Raw genomic sequence first — 15,194 nt, 5'->3', positions numbered from 1 at the left:
GAGGCGAGACAAACAAGAAAGTCTGTAATTTCTCCATGTCTGACCCACTTTTTCTGTTCTTTTGTCTCAGCTGTTGTCTCTTTATTGCAACCCGGGTCCCACGTCTCTCTGTGGTGTCTCACAAAAAAATAAGTAGAAAACATTGTTCCAATCAGGTGACATTCGTCATTCTAAACTCTTGGGTACTCTTTATAACATTAAGGTTCAAGTAAACTCGATTTGGAAAGTAAATATTGAATTCACTTTTCTTTTAATCCTCAATATTTCTTTGCTTCCTTTGCTATTTCTTTACAGATCATTTGTCTTTTCACCTTCTTCTCTTACCCMTTATTGCTGCAGCACAGTTATTATAATAAAATGCTGACATTTTATGTTTCTGTAAACTAATGACAAACGTATAATAACAGATTTGACTGTGTGGAGTATGAAAGGCTGTTTTTCAACCCTTACATTTCTAAGCCTAAGAGTCTAATGGGAAACTTGAAAGRATCTCAAGCCSTTTTATAAAGTAAAATTTAACAGTCTGACATTAACAACCAGGCTGCGACCAACTGCTTCACCATGCAGTCTTACTACACTATAAGTCATCACACAGGTGTAACACCGATGGTGCTGGCAGAGCCAGCCCAAGTCATAAACCAAACTAAATCACTGCTTAGGGCCCTTAATGTCAACACAGACTACAACAGATTCAGATTTGATTTATAACAAATATGACTACCTATTCTGAAGATTTCTAAATATGCAATTAAAAAAAACTTTAATTGAAAATCTAGTTGAGCTATGTAATTTAATTCTGCTAYGTTACTCATTTCTGCTGCTTGACTTACATCTTGTCCAACTTATATGCAATCTCTTTATAAGCAAATGCAAATAAACGTTGCTCCTCCTTCCAATCTCTGCTGAGTTTGGATTGAAAAGCTTCACACCAAACATGACTGCCACACCAAATGAGCGAGTTAGAGAAATGAGCATATTTCCACATTTTATTTACGGCTATTAATTTCATGAAGGACATAATATTGCTTATCTTGAAGCCATGAAAGACTGTGGAACATGGTCAGTTTAATTGCTGACTTTGGCGTGTTGGTGCCAGGAGGGGGATGAGCTTAACTGGAAGAGGGCCCCCAAATTAAATTCTGCTTTGGGCCTGACGTGATCTTGAGCCAGCTCAGTGCATTAGACAAAGCTCCAGAGCAGTCAAACCACATAATAACAGCTGTCTTTGCTAAAGATCAAACCGTGTTTTCCTCCCATCTTCATTCTTTCCCAGTCCAACCATTGCAGATTTGAGGCATATAGGCTGATGCTCTCTCTCTGATGCTCTCTCTTGCTGAGGCTGTTTCAGCAGCTGTTCCCATCAAGACTCTCCATTGCGCTGTGAAGGCCTGCCTTGGCCTCGACTAATCGCTTTCCACACGCTTGCAGAATGGAGCTCTTGCACCTAATGTCATCACTGACAGGTCTAGGARAATCTCACAGGGATGAACACCATGCAGCTTAAGTTGCTGATGAGTGAGGTTTGTCGGCTGTGTGCGAGTATAACCGCATGTCTGCAGCTGGTGGAGTCCAGGTGTGTTTTGCTGATGGCTCAACGGGTGTGCGAATGCCTCAAGTAGCGCAGCACGGGTCATGCATTAAAGCAAGCACTCGCCCATAACCGCTTCCACCTGCCAAAGCGCATTTGCCCCACGASGAGTTACTCATCTGTGTGTAACAAGCTAATGGTGCAGAGTGGCACACAGTGGCGTACATAAAAGCCCCCTTTGTGATGACACTCATTTCACCTGATGGYATTTTGTTGTGTTAAAGCAAAAGCTGGGGAAAAATACATCCTAAGCCAGAAAAATAGATTTTTCTATCTACATACCAAATTTTAAGAATGTTTCCATGATGCCATGTCCACTATTTCATGTTTATCTTTAAATGATCCTGTTGAGAGCTTCGCTGTTAGACCCTCAAGTGGATTCAATAAAGTGCTGTCAGCAGAGATGATTAATTATCATTCACTGCAGACATGCAGCAAATTGGTAAATACATTTAGCCTTTTACGCCCCCAGACATGATCCAGAATTTGAGTAGTCAAAAGCAAAAACAAAACAAACAAAAATACATAGAAAGAAARAAAGAGGCTGATATCTGCAGTCAGTGGAGTGAATCTGGGTATTGAATAACAAGTTGAAACTGACCTAAGAGGCTGAGGCTTTTGGCATGAAAAAATTGGATCTTTCAAGTGGGCAATTTCAGAGTTCTTTCGGTGAACCTGGAAATTAAATGTCAGCTACTGAACACAAACAACCAGGATAAAAAATACGAGATACAGAGTCATATAAAGGTGTTTGCACCTGTTGAATCTGTCCGAATGTCCACAAACTTTTAGGTCTTTTGTTGAGATTTTATAAACATAATTGTGAAATGGAAGGCAGATGATAAGCAGTTTTAAACATTTTTTACAAATAAAACTCCAAAAATGTATTTTTACTACAGCTTGATTAGCTTTGAGCAGCAGTAGACTGAACACTAAATTCAAGGACACAGATTTCATTTGATGGGTTTTTGCAGACAAAATTAGAAAAAAACACCCCATTTTCACAGCGTAAAGAGAGCGTACTCTGCATTTATCTTCCTYACAGATCTGTCATTAAGTAAGTAATCTCATCAAAGTGTTGTGGATGCTTTTAGAGAGTAATTCAAAAATATCTCCTATATTTCAAATTAATCATCATTGGCGAGAAATGATAAGCTGCATAGTTTTTAAGTAATTAGTCCAGAGTGCCTCAGGAAGAGATTTGATTTAAGATTTGATCTGATATAATTTAAAAAGTTTTTATAAWAACGTTTAGAGAAGAAAAGTTTGTTTTTAATATCCATGCTGTAGAAATGACAAAATGTGTCTTTGTGCTGCATAATTATTATAAGGGCAGAACTACATCATAAACTGCCGATGAGCATATTGACTGAGATCAGCGTCCATGTCTGCTAACAGTTTTTACTTGGGCAGCTTCCTCCTATTCATTCAACAATAATTTCAGCATCAAAACATAAAATGTTATTGCTTTGATGAACTAGCATCTCCACTATTTAGTCAGCAAAAGACAAATGAGTTTGTGTTTCRTGCTAAAKAATGTATTGTTTATCTTCCGATCACATTGTCCTCAAACAAARCTATTTCAAACACAGAGGTCCTGCTTCTCTCTAAGAGCCGTTTCATCCGTTCTAGAAATACAAATGCAAATTTGGAGCTTTTATTGTTGTATTCAAACCATTTGCTTTTAGCAGTGGACTGACATTGCAACAAACAAGCTAAACACATTTCAAACACAAAAACTGCAAAATTTTGAATGAATTGTGGTTTATCTGTCTACTTAATGGGATCCGAATTATTCATACTAGTTAAACAATAACATTCGGATGTTTGTCCCTTGCTAAGCTGGAAAGTAGTCAAACATTTTTCATAGTCATCAACACTGCGCTGTATGAGTATTTGTCCAATGATTTCAGAACTGGGGAAGCTCACTTAAATTGGTTTCTTGCAGCGAAGTGGGCGTGTGTAATTCCAGTGGTGTTGAAGTGTTATTATGATCACTGTGACCAATTTCTTTTCATCTGGTGTTCTGAGTAAGATGAGGGAAACCTGGACACAAYTGTGTGTTCCAGTGAKACCTACATCAAAACTAGTCTAGTCAGAACYAGAACGGATATTGGMGGCTGACATTAGGCTTCGGGAATGACTCTGACCTCARCCCTAATGAAAATGTATGGACGTGGCTTAAAAGCCGAGTCAGTGCCAGGAAGCCATCTAATTAAAATGAACTCCTCTATTTCTATTTCTGATCAGAAGAGTGGTCCGGTCAGAATTACCCAGGAAGCTGGTTGATAGCTGAGGTTCATGTCCAAAATACTGAGGCACATTTCACCAATTAGTCAAATCAAAATTGTGTWTCATGCAATGAGTCCACAATACAGTTAAAAAATATAACTAAAAGCCCAGAATTAAATGAAAATGTACATTATACATGTATGTAAACTTCTGACTTAATTGTCTAATCTTAATTGCTAGAAGCTACTCAGCTGTCAAGTGGRTATCAGTACTAATCAGTTACAGTTTAAAATAACAGTAGATGGCATTCAACTATCACTTCCAGTGTTAAGGCATCATATTTAACAATATAAGCACATCTACTGTATGTGAACATGGATCATACAAACCATGTTTTTATTACAGATATAATAAATTATAATATAAACTAGACTCCTCTGTCCTGACAAGAGTCCAGCTGTGAGGGTTTGYAGCCATTCAGCAGCATCAGCATGTCTGAGGTGAAATTAGGAAGATCTAGATCGGAGCTGATGCYGCAATTTATCCCGTAGCTGATCGATAAGGTTAAGGGCAGAACTGTGCCGGGTAGTCAGATTCTTCTACTCTGAGCTGAGAAATGTGCTTCATTGTGTAGAAGTCAAATGGAAGACCCCTCAACAATTGTATTTTAATTTTAAAAGCACACAGTTGAGTAAAGCCTGGTCAAAATGTAAAAATCAGACCCGATGTCACACAAATCTGAAATGAAGTTGATGCTTGATGCAAAATTGGTGGCGGTGGGCAGACAGACAGAGATATGAATAAGAAGTGAGACAGGAGGCGTGACGGTGCAGTCAGGCATGTAAAGGCAACTGGTGCCGCCACTGTGCTCCCTGCCCCTGCAGCGCAGCAAAATGAAGAGTGGGGAGAGGGGAAGGTGGGAACCAAGACGGGAGAGAAAAGACAGCTGTGATTGACTGGAGCAAAATGACAATACATGAAAGGAGAAGACAAGGGGAAAAGAGAAGGAAGAGGACRAAAACGGAGGATGGGGTGGGGTAGAGAAGAGAAGAGCTAGTCAAATAAACAAGAGTCTGTCAGATGATGCATTTAATTCACYGTGTGACTACAGCATTAAACAAGCTCCCTGCATGCTTCTCAGGGAGCATGTATGCTTTCACATAACTACTTGGTTGCTTTTGTGTGTCCTGCATTATTGATGAGTGTGCCTCTTATTGTGTGTACAGTTTGCATTGAAGTAAAGACCCTCACCTCCAAGTGAGTTGCTCCTAATGAGCAACTGTTGGCAAAATCCAGAAGCTGTTACTTTTGTCAGTAAGCAAGAAGATGCAGCAGCAGCCCACAGATATGCTGCCAGRTATTGCATTAACAAGCTGTGTTTGCTTCTCCTGTTAGCAGCTCTCACCACTACTTGATTTACCTTGTTAGAGCTACTTTTGGGAGTTATGAGAGCCAGGAGTCATTGTCACTGTSTTTCAATGCAGAGCTCAGTTACCCTGAATCCACCCCACTAGATTATTCTGCTGTGCTTCCTTAGCAACTGGTAGCTGTGTGGACATGTGATCATATCAAAACTGTGACTTGGAAGTATGGAAGTCAGCATTCTCTTTACTAGATTAATAAATACATAAATAAATACACATTACAATCAATTAACTGAAAGAAAATCGAATCAAAAGTAGGCAGACATTAAACCTACGGCTAGGAAAATGAAAAATGAGCTAATTGTATTTTTATGAGGTACTTTGCAACATGTTTTAAAATGTTTAATAAACTACCACATTTTCTTAGTTTTGCCACATGCAAGAAAATTGCCTTCTCGCTTGTTTTTATTGTCAGCCGACTGAAGGGTTTGTATGTTTTTTCTCTTCTTTTTTTTTAATATTGTAAGTCTAAAGTTTTTACAAAGCATCATCCATCCAATCATTGTCCATACTTTCTGAATACTTGCAGGGTTGTGAGAGAAGGCTGGTATACACCTAACACCTAAGGGCACCTAAAGGCAATTTACCCTGCCAGAATAATGCATGTCTTTTTTTACTGTGGGAGAAAGCCTGAGTACCCACAGAGAACCTACGGATGCATGAGGAGAATTTACAAACCAGTGGTAACTACTAAATAAACTTACTGSCTAATGTGTTTGGCACACCAATTAAATTGCTTATTAACTTATAGACATKTATTATAGAAACTGCTAATCTTTTGGGATTTTCAACATCAACCGTCTTTCAGGATTTCATAAATGTTTCCAAAAAGAGAGAACACCCACAGAGCAGCAGCTGTGTGGATGAAAATGCCTTGTTGTTATTAGAGATCAGAGGAAAATGGGTAKATTAGTTTGAGTTTAGGAGGAAGCTGGAGTACCCAGTGAGAACCTACGCATGCACTGGAAGAACATTAAAAGTACATGCAGAGAGACACCAGGCTGGCATTTATAACCAGGAGGCTCATGCTGCAAGACAACAGTACTAGTAACTGCTCCACCGTGCAGCCATGACATCACATGTCAAACCTTTAACAGATGGGTTATAGCAGTAGAAGATGGTGCAGCTCTGTTAACTAAAAACTGCAAATTGAGTATATTATGTATTCTCAGGCTCACCAAAACTTGCTAAATATATACTGGATAAGCATTGGAGGGTCAATTCAGCTTTGAAATCTAGATGATAGGGTCCAAATTTGGAGTGACTATTATAAAAGCATAAATTAATACTGTCTTGCATCACCTGTTTGGGCAGGTGATGGTGAAGGGGCAATGGTGTGAGGGACATTTTGATTGAACACTTCGAGTCTGTCAATATGATTTGAGCATTGCGTAAACATCACATCACTGTCTTCATTATGTCAGTTTTGAAGACAAGAAAGTGGTCCAACCCATTAGTAACCAGTTAAATGGCCTTTACTTGTTTAGCACTTTATCAAGTCCAAACGACCACAAAGCACTTTACACTACATTCAGGCATTCACCCATTTTTAAAATGAAGCTTAGCAATGGCAGCTGAGGAAGTAAACAAAGCCATTCAGTATGTGTTGGCCACGCTTCCAAGTATTGAGCAATTAAATTTGGAGGACAAGGAGACATTTTACTGCTGGCAAAGATGGCGCTACTCCCCCTGGAGTCGTTTACAGTCCACGCAATTTCCGGTTCATTAAGCTGCCGCATTACATATGTTGCAACCAAACATTAGTGATTGGGTAAAACTTAAAACTTCAACAGAGTCTGCCATTTCAGGAAGCAATTGTTTCTCATTAGTTGAGTGTCTAGATCCTCTTCATGAAGCAAAACTTGGAACAAGGGGTTGGTTTTTACCAGGCTAAAGTCAAACCCCCAAAATACTTTAAAATATTTTGATATTTTCAGTGTAAGCCATTAGAAAACCACAACTAAAATAGCTTCTGTGCACTTTTAATATCGATCTTGAAAAACTCCAGGATTTATGTGTCCCACTTCCAACAAATTCTCACTCTGTGTATTGATGATGGCAGCTTAGCAAGCTGTCTGATACTGTTTAACTGAAACTGCCAGTGACCTCCTGTGACTCGAAAAAGGAAACATTTTCTTCCCTGAGTACACACTCAAATCAGGAGAAAACTGTTTACTCTGACTCTTTCCCAAAGGAAGCAAATGGACTGAGACAGAAAAAGCAAAATTGTCTCCCTCAATATAATTGAGACACTCAGATCCTCAGTTCAGTTAAGTCTGAGGTTCATAAATTTTCTTTGAATTATTTAACCATTGCAGGAACTAATTTATTACCAGATTGTAACCAACATTTACATATTAGTGGGTGAGATAAKATCATCAAGGGAGGTTTCTCCCACAGGAAGGAGGGACTTTAAGCTCAGGAGAATCACTGATATACCACCTAACAGTAGAAATACACGGCACAACAGAAAGGCTTCTCAGCACTCGCTTAGTGTAGGACTGTTGTTCCAACTTGTCCTTGATRCAGAATGCATGGATCAATTTTATAGAGGAAAACGACCGAAATCTGTTACAAGAAGATGTGGGGTAACAATATGCTTGAGGAGATGTGTTACTTGCTATTCCTAATGCTATCATGTAAACATGAAGAAAAGCTTTTTTTCTTCAATTCAGAACAAATTCAAGGATTAATACTGTCTGCAATAAATTCTACATAACAATACATGTGAAAAATATACTTATTATATTTGTGTGTGGACAAATTCACCACACACTGAGGACTGAGATGTGAAAGATTGCATTTGTCACATTAAGAAAATAAACTTTAACATATTTTATTTGAATTTTATGCCACCAACCAACACAAAATTGTGCATAATTAAGAAATAGAATGAAAATGACACATGGCATGTAATGTTAACTCTGTTTAAATACAATGCTCCTGTGAAGGCCTCAAAGCTTTATTTGAGAATATGAGTTCACAAATGGCACCATGAAAGCTGCACTTGTGTGTGTGTATGTGTTCAGTGCAGGRTGTTTTTTAAGTGATTTGGAAAAAAAATGAATATTTTCAGCATTTAATTATCTTCAGGATAAAATAATCACCCACTTGCCCATTTTATGACACCAATTCTTTTTGATGTCGTTTTCAGCACCRCAGCATTATTTTATTTATTTTTTTCTCTTTCTCTTTTGTATCCTCTCAAGCCTGCTCAGTGCTAAAAGTTATTTGGATTAAAGAGAAAACTTTCTTTGTTTTTGGTAATTGTGCAAAGAATCCAGACACAGGTTTGAGACAAATCATGCACTGTTATGTGAAAGAATATGGATAATTTTGTGGCTTCATAAAATCTTACAACAGCCACTATAAAACACATGATGAGCTTTTTCCTACACCCTCCCCCTCAGGAATCCTAAATAGCAGCTAGCGAGCCGCACAGATGGAGAATTGGAAGGATAGCAATAGCAAAGCCAGAAGGAAGTGCAAGAAGTTGAAAGAAAGTGCTGGCTGGATGAAAGAGAGAGGAGGTGGAGAAGCAAATTGCACCGTGATGAGAAATGGCAGACCCCCTGACAGATCGTTGCTCTGACAGCTTCCACAGCGCTGAGGGGAAATGATTAAAATCTGGTTAAATCTTCTGAAATATAAACTCTTGCAGGAGATCCAGCCAAATGCTGCAACATGCTGTAATAGGTTTGAGCACAGTGAGATTAAAATACAAATTAGCTTGTCAGTTAAGTGTTTGTTGCTTCCACTGAGTGATAACATCGCCTTGACTTAACCCCAATTATGAGAGGTGATCTCTAATTGGTTTTGTTCCACACGGTTCAGAAAAAGCCTTCAGACTCCAACCAAGCGTGGAAATATTTTGTGCATCCCTGCAGCCTAGAAGACGTACCCTGAGGTTCCAGAGATAAACATGAGACATTCATTTACCCAAGTCTCTCATAAAATCAGCAAGCTCTTGATTAAAAATGTGTTGCATTGTGTCAAAGGAAATTAGACCAAATCWATGAGTTTTAGCACTTTGATACAAAAAAATTGCTTTTTACCAGATTTTTTAGATGTTTTTATATMGTCGCCAGGCAAATCAGGTGCGCCTCCTAGTGGTCATTTGTTGAGCTGGCCAAAGGATGCATGAAGTCCATAATTCCAATTGAGTCCCACCAGCAAACATTAAATGTGTTTTATTACAGTAAGCAAATACTGCTACTGGATGAACTGTGGTACAGTTTGGGTCTTGGTTCATACCCTTCTCAGGACCTTCCTGTGTGGGTTTTCATGGTCTTCCTGTCGAGTCATGGTTCCTCTTTGAGTTCTTTGGCATCCTCCCTCAGCACAAAGACGTGCATGTTGGTTAACTGGTAAGTTCAAATGTTACTTCGCCATGACTGTGTGTGTGTGTATCAGCACCAAACTGTAGTGAAACTGTAAGGATTAACTGGGTATAGAAAACAAACTGATGTTTATTTTTCTGACTCTTTTGGTTATAGCAGTCGTGTCATAAAGGCAGTATGGTAAGTATGGAGGGAAGAGGCATCCAATTTAATTGGTTTAAGAAATGAGCACACATAGAACTTTGTCATTTAGGGAGTGAATAATTCCCAATCACRGTGTACAGGAAGTGGGATCCCAGTACATGGAGAAGAAATGATTGATCAGATACATTTAACATAACTGTCAAACTGTGAATGTTTCCTGAATGATGAATCCATTATTCATTTTAAACCATAAAAAAAGTTTCATAAAATGCTATAAAGGTACACTATAAACTATAAAATAACTATTTGTGTATTTGCCATTCATTAAAAAGTGAATTTCACAAGTTTCTGTGTGACCGGTTGATTAAGAAGGAGTTTAGTTAAGACTTGAGCGGTCTGGTTCTGGACTTAACTGGGAGTACCAACCCCACAACCAAAGTCCCAGGATACCATCCAACCGTGCACCGCCACTGCCCTCTGCAGAACACGATAACAAAGACATTCACACTTACGGTAGAAGACGTATTCAGTGTAGCTGGACCAAATCTTGTCCTCTGTGTGCTGGTTGACAAACGAGGCTGTGACTGAGGAGTTGCAGGCCACCATCTGGAAGCCGCACTCCGACAACATATCAAACGCTCTCTCCAGATGCTTGAACTTGAGATAAAACCGGGAGGTGTATCGCTCCGGGGTCCTGTCCGGATCCCGGCTCTCGTTCAGAGTCTCCCCGAACACCTCTTTAGCCAGAGCCACCCTGCCGCAGATCAGTATCCGAGGTACTCTCCTGAACTTGGCGTCGCTCTGGCTCTCCCGGCCCATGGTGCACGACCCCCGGTATCCCACCGTGATGAAACCGCTCTTCCTGTCCGCGGGGACCAGAGAGGGCGGTGGGCACTGTCGGTGGTCGCTACCCTGAGAGCCATCTTCGTGGTCGCTGTGAAAGAAGTCGTCCGGACTGTGCTTGATGTCCTCTGGGGTCAAAAGCTTCACCAGGTCGGGCAGCTGGAAGTACTCTGCCTCTTTCCGGAGCCTCCCTTTCTCGGGGAAGTGGTCCGGGAGGACGACTTGCTTGTCCCGGAGGTAGTCCAGAACATATCGGAATAAAAACCCGTCCCTGTCGATGAAGTACCGGCCCTTGGGGTCTCTCGCCAAATCGTTAGATGCGTCTTTTTTGGAGGAGAACAGCTTACCGAGCAACGAATTCGGGGTCCCCACCAAAGTTGAGTGGCGGGTGTAATAAACCTGCCCCCCTACGTTTAACTCAACAACATCTGGGAAACTGTTCTGAACTGAAGCCTGCAGGTCTTTGGGAATAGTTCTGCAGTTTCCACTYAGCGCCATTCTTTTCCTCTCCCTGCAGGAGCTCTCAAAATAAGGAAAAATAGAAATAAAGGCTGTCAAAAGGTGCGTCCYCCTGTATTTGGTGACAGAGTCTCCAACTTCATCTCAAAACCATCCCCTTTTACGTTTTCCCTCCATCGACGTTAATTCAGTGACATTAAAACCCACTAGTGTAGGTTTATTCATCCGTTGCTGGGCATGCAGCGCGCCTCGTGGGTGACTTTGGTGGAGGAAGAAAAGAATCAGTGCTGCGCGAGAGTGGAAAACTGAATTAGAGGCTCACATTAGTGGCTGTAGGACTCTACTGCCTCTGGGGAAAACAGCATTATATGTAGGCTGAAAGAAACCTTCATGCATTGAGTGAAGAAAACTTGCCTTGCATGCGTATTTTTTGTTCCTGGTAGTATTTTCCAACAAAGAAAAAAAAAAAAAGAGCTTTCCATACGAAGAAAGTGGATCAACTTATTTTTAGGATATAGTCCAAACAGGGGGAAGAGAAAACGCCTTGGAGTGATGAGAAACTTCACTGCTGATTCTGTGTTCTGTCTTTACAGTCATAAAAATAAAATATTCTTTGCTCTTCTTAAATTGTATAAAAATCGAAATCCATGTGTTTTTTTTTTTTTTTCTTTCAGAGCAGAAAAGTCCGCGCCGCCTCTGCTGCTGCTGCTACAGGGAGCTGTCCGTGGTGCTGCTCTCCTCCTCAGCYTCCTCTGCGCGCACCACCTCCCTTTCCCGACAGAGTTGGGTGGTGTCTTCTTTTCTCTCCTCTGCTGTGCTGTCCCCCCTCCTCTTCCTCTGGTTCACACACTCATGCTAACACACATGCACGTTCTGTAAAAAAACAAAAAAAAAAAAACAATTTTGCATTTTCTCCGATATTTGTCACACTTGTATTCCTATATGTATAATGCATGAAGGCCGTGCCGTTGCAATAAAATGAGCAAACTTGTTTATGTGTCAAATGTAAAGTTTTCGGGATTTCACAGCCAGTACTGCATCCATCTTTGTGCCATTATTTCCACATAAATATGGTCTGCAGCTTGATTCGATTTGCTWTACGCTTCTTTCAATAAATCAAATATGGATTTTCCAATTTAAATATTACCAGATTTGCCTTTTCCGGAAATGTATTTGGATATTTACTTTTCCTAGAGATAAAATATTTACAGCCCAGATGAGCGATTCTCAGTGTAACTGAGTGGGAACAACGTGTGGGGTTTCTCTCCTCGGTTCAAAATACGCCCAACAGCGCCCTCTTCTGTTTACTCCTTCCCAGACTGTGGAGGGACCCCACACCGTTACAGCTGTTAAGTTAACGTGAAAGATAAACCTCATCAAAATTTTAAACAATACTTTGATTGATAATTTTGCTTGATTAAACTGTTGTCATATGTAATTGGACTAATTTCAGTTTTGTATGTATTTGTGAATATGTTTTTGGTGACCTTCAATGTTTACTATGTGTGAATCTAATGCTTTGCTCTATTTTAGTGCTCTTGTAATTGAGATTCTAGGTTCCTTTTCTGGTTGGATAAAATTCAAATAAACTAAACACTTAAATTGTTCAGACATTCAAACTATTAATTTTCAAAAAACTTTCTACACAAGTGTTTTTTCTGTATCTGCACATACAACCCTCACACCAAAAGACCTATAAACAAACAAGGCATTGAAGTGAAAACAAAACACTTTATTGCAGAAATTACAGATACTATTCAAAGCAAGATGTAAGTATAAGTACTGTAGAGATAAAAAAAAATCCAAATATCTTTTGAATGTATTTATTAATGTGTAGAAAAAAATAAAAACAACCCTTGAATCATTTCACATTTTCTCAGGTAACAACCACAAACTTCAAAATATTTTAAAGATATCTTGTGAGACAGTTGATGGATCAAAGACCAGTGGTGCATAATTATGAATTGGAATGAAAAGTATACATAGTTTTCAAAATGGCTTTTAACTGATTGTTCTGAACAATATTAACTCGTCATTTAATGAAAACAAGCTCATGTAGATTCAACAAAAATAGATTAAAYRCTATGGTAATAAATGCTGAATTTAARTGATGTKCAATAGAATAATCAGATTAGATTTTATTGGACTCCAAGATAAGTCCTATTAATATTCTTGCATATTGCAACTTTAATGTTGCTATCTGCAACATTAAAGTGATTTATTTTKCTGCATTGTTAAAGTAGCATTAACATAAGTTCAATCTGTAATMATTTGTTCAGGAAGTACAATTATATACCTAGAAAAAGAAAATGTCAGCTTACATCCATCAAGACAGCATGGTAAATTAATTATATTTTAAATCTATTTTYAGCATAGCTGTCAAGTAACTAAAACCCAGAAGAATGTATACTCATTCATCATTAAATATCATATAATTTACTATTTATCTCCCCAAATCAATTAATAAGATGGGGAAAAAATGGAAAAGAGAGAAGACAATACAACCAGTGATGAAGATCTAACACATTAAAATAAAAATGACACACAGAGGCAGAGAGAAGCTGGAGAGGTGCGCTAAGCTGGGACCTGAGCAGTCAACCAGAATTAGGCCACGTTAGCAGCTTCATCTTAAATACATATGCACATTACAGGCTCCCTGCTGCGCTACTATTTAAAGAGCAGATGATTGACCATCTGTTAGGAGTTAAACCTGTTTCCTCTTCTCTCTTCCAAAATATCTGATCATTTAAAACGACAACCACAWAGACAACAGAGCTTTACCGTTTGATGCATGATAACTTATACAAACATACAGTGAAATAATAAAAATACTGCCTTGCAAAAKAATTTCTACCCCTTTAACTTTTTTCTCATTTTTCAATAACAAAAAATTCTTTTTATGCGATGGACCAACACAAAGCAGCACATCATTGAGAAATGAAAGGAAATTATATATTGTTTATCTTTTTTATAATAATATAGTATTGGATATTTGAAGCTAGCCTCCTTGAGTGATTACTTTGTGCACCCACTTAACTCAAATGAAGTCAGATTAGACAGGCAGCAGGAGTGAACATCAGTTTCCAGATCTGACTTCARATTCTCAACTGGATTTATGTCAGGACTTTTCCTGAGCCAGATTCTGTATAAAGACATTTTCAGAACCACATATGGGTTTTCTTCTACTTAACAGTTACATTCTACTTTGAGTTGGTCTATCTCATGAAGTCCCAAACAAATAATGGACGTTTGTGATTGTGATGTGAAGAAATGTGAAAAAGTACAAAGCACATGAAAATCTTATTCAATGCACTGTATCTCCAAACGTCTTGGTAAAACCTCATTCACAGGCTTTCACACCCACTACAGTTTCCCTCTGACATTTTTTTTTACATCTCAAAATTCGTTTAATCAGTTTTGCATTCGCTCCTACAAAATGTATGATAAAATATTCAGTCCCCAAGCACAGCAGTGACATTCATAATTTATTATTTTTCCATGAGGGCCACCATCATAGAGATATTTTTAATTTTTCACTTGAAAAAGAAATCGACTTAATGCTCTTACAACTAATTCATGGGTGCTTCTCTTCCTTGACACAGATCTGCTTGCGAGCACAGTCACTTTCTTCCTGCGCGTTGCACGAAAAAATCTATTAAAGGGAAGTTTCAGTCCAGTCACAGATGGTTGAAATAAACAGCATACTTCTCCCACTTCCATCTCTCATTACCGCTGCTCACTGAATGATGCCAGGCGATGAGAAATCTACAAGTACAGCAAGCGGACATTCAATGCATAAATCCCCTTCTATGGGAGAGGGSGGGAATTTMCTAAAGTGACTCCCTGTGCTCTCAGAAAGGGATGATTATTTATTTATTCATTCATTTCTCAGGTCCAGATAATGAACATTTGCATTGCCTGAGAATGGAAATGATGTTAGTTGTAAACAGTCTATGAGTTAAAAGCTTGATGGTAGATAAGTTGTTTGTCCATACCGCTYCTGGAAGTCTTGCTCTCATTCAGGAAAAGCTGGACGTGCGAAACAAACGAAAGCAGCTCTCCTTTTTAACCTAAGAGGCACTGCATTAACCATTAGAAAGACATTATGCAAATGTTTTAGGTTGTGTAATTGGGGAACACTAAGAACACCATTATTAAAGAAAC

General features: G+C 38.9%; 1 protein-coding gene across 1 annotated transcript in view; it reads right to left on the bottom strand.

Moving 5' to 3' along the window:
- Positions 1-12,566, bottom strand: part of kctd16b (potassium channel tetramerization domain containing 16b) — a 95,031-nt gene extending 82,465 nt beyond the window's left edge. Inside the window, exon 1 of the mRNA XM_008426943.2 lies at positions 10,241-12,566. Coding sequence (XP_008425165.1) covers positions 10,241-11,069 — 829 coding nt within the window. The 5' untranslated portion in view covers positions 11,070-12,566. The remainder of the gene's footprint in view (positions 1-10,240) is intronic.
- Positions 12,567-15,194: the final 2,628 nt, after the last annotated feature.

This window comes from Poecilia reticulata, linkage group LG14 (assembly GCF_000633615.1).
Source record: "Poecilia reticulata strain Guanapo linkage group LG14, Guppy_female_1.0+MT, whole genome shotgun sequence".
Lineage (NCBI taxonomy): Eukaryota > Metazoa > Chordata > Actinopteri > Cyprinodontiformes > Poeciliidae > Poecilia > Poecilia reticulata.
This window is presented reverse-complemented; position numbering and strand designations above follow the sequence as displayed.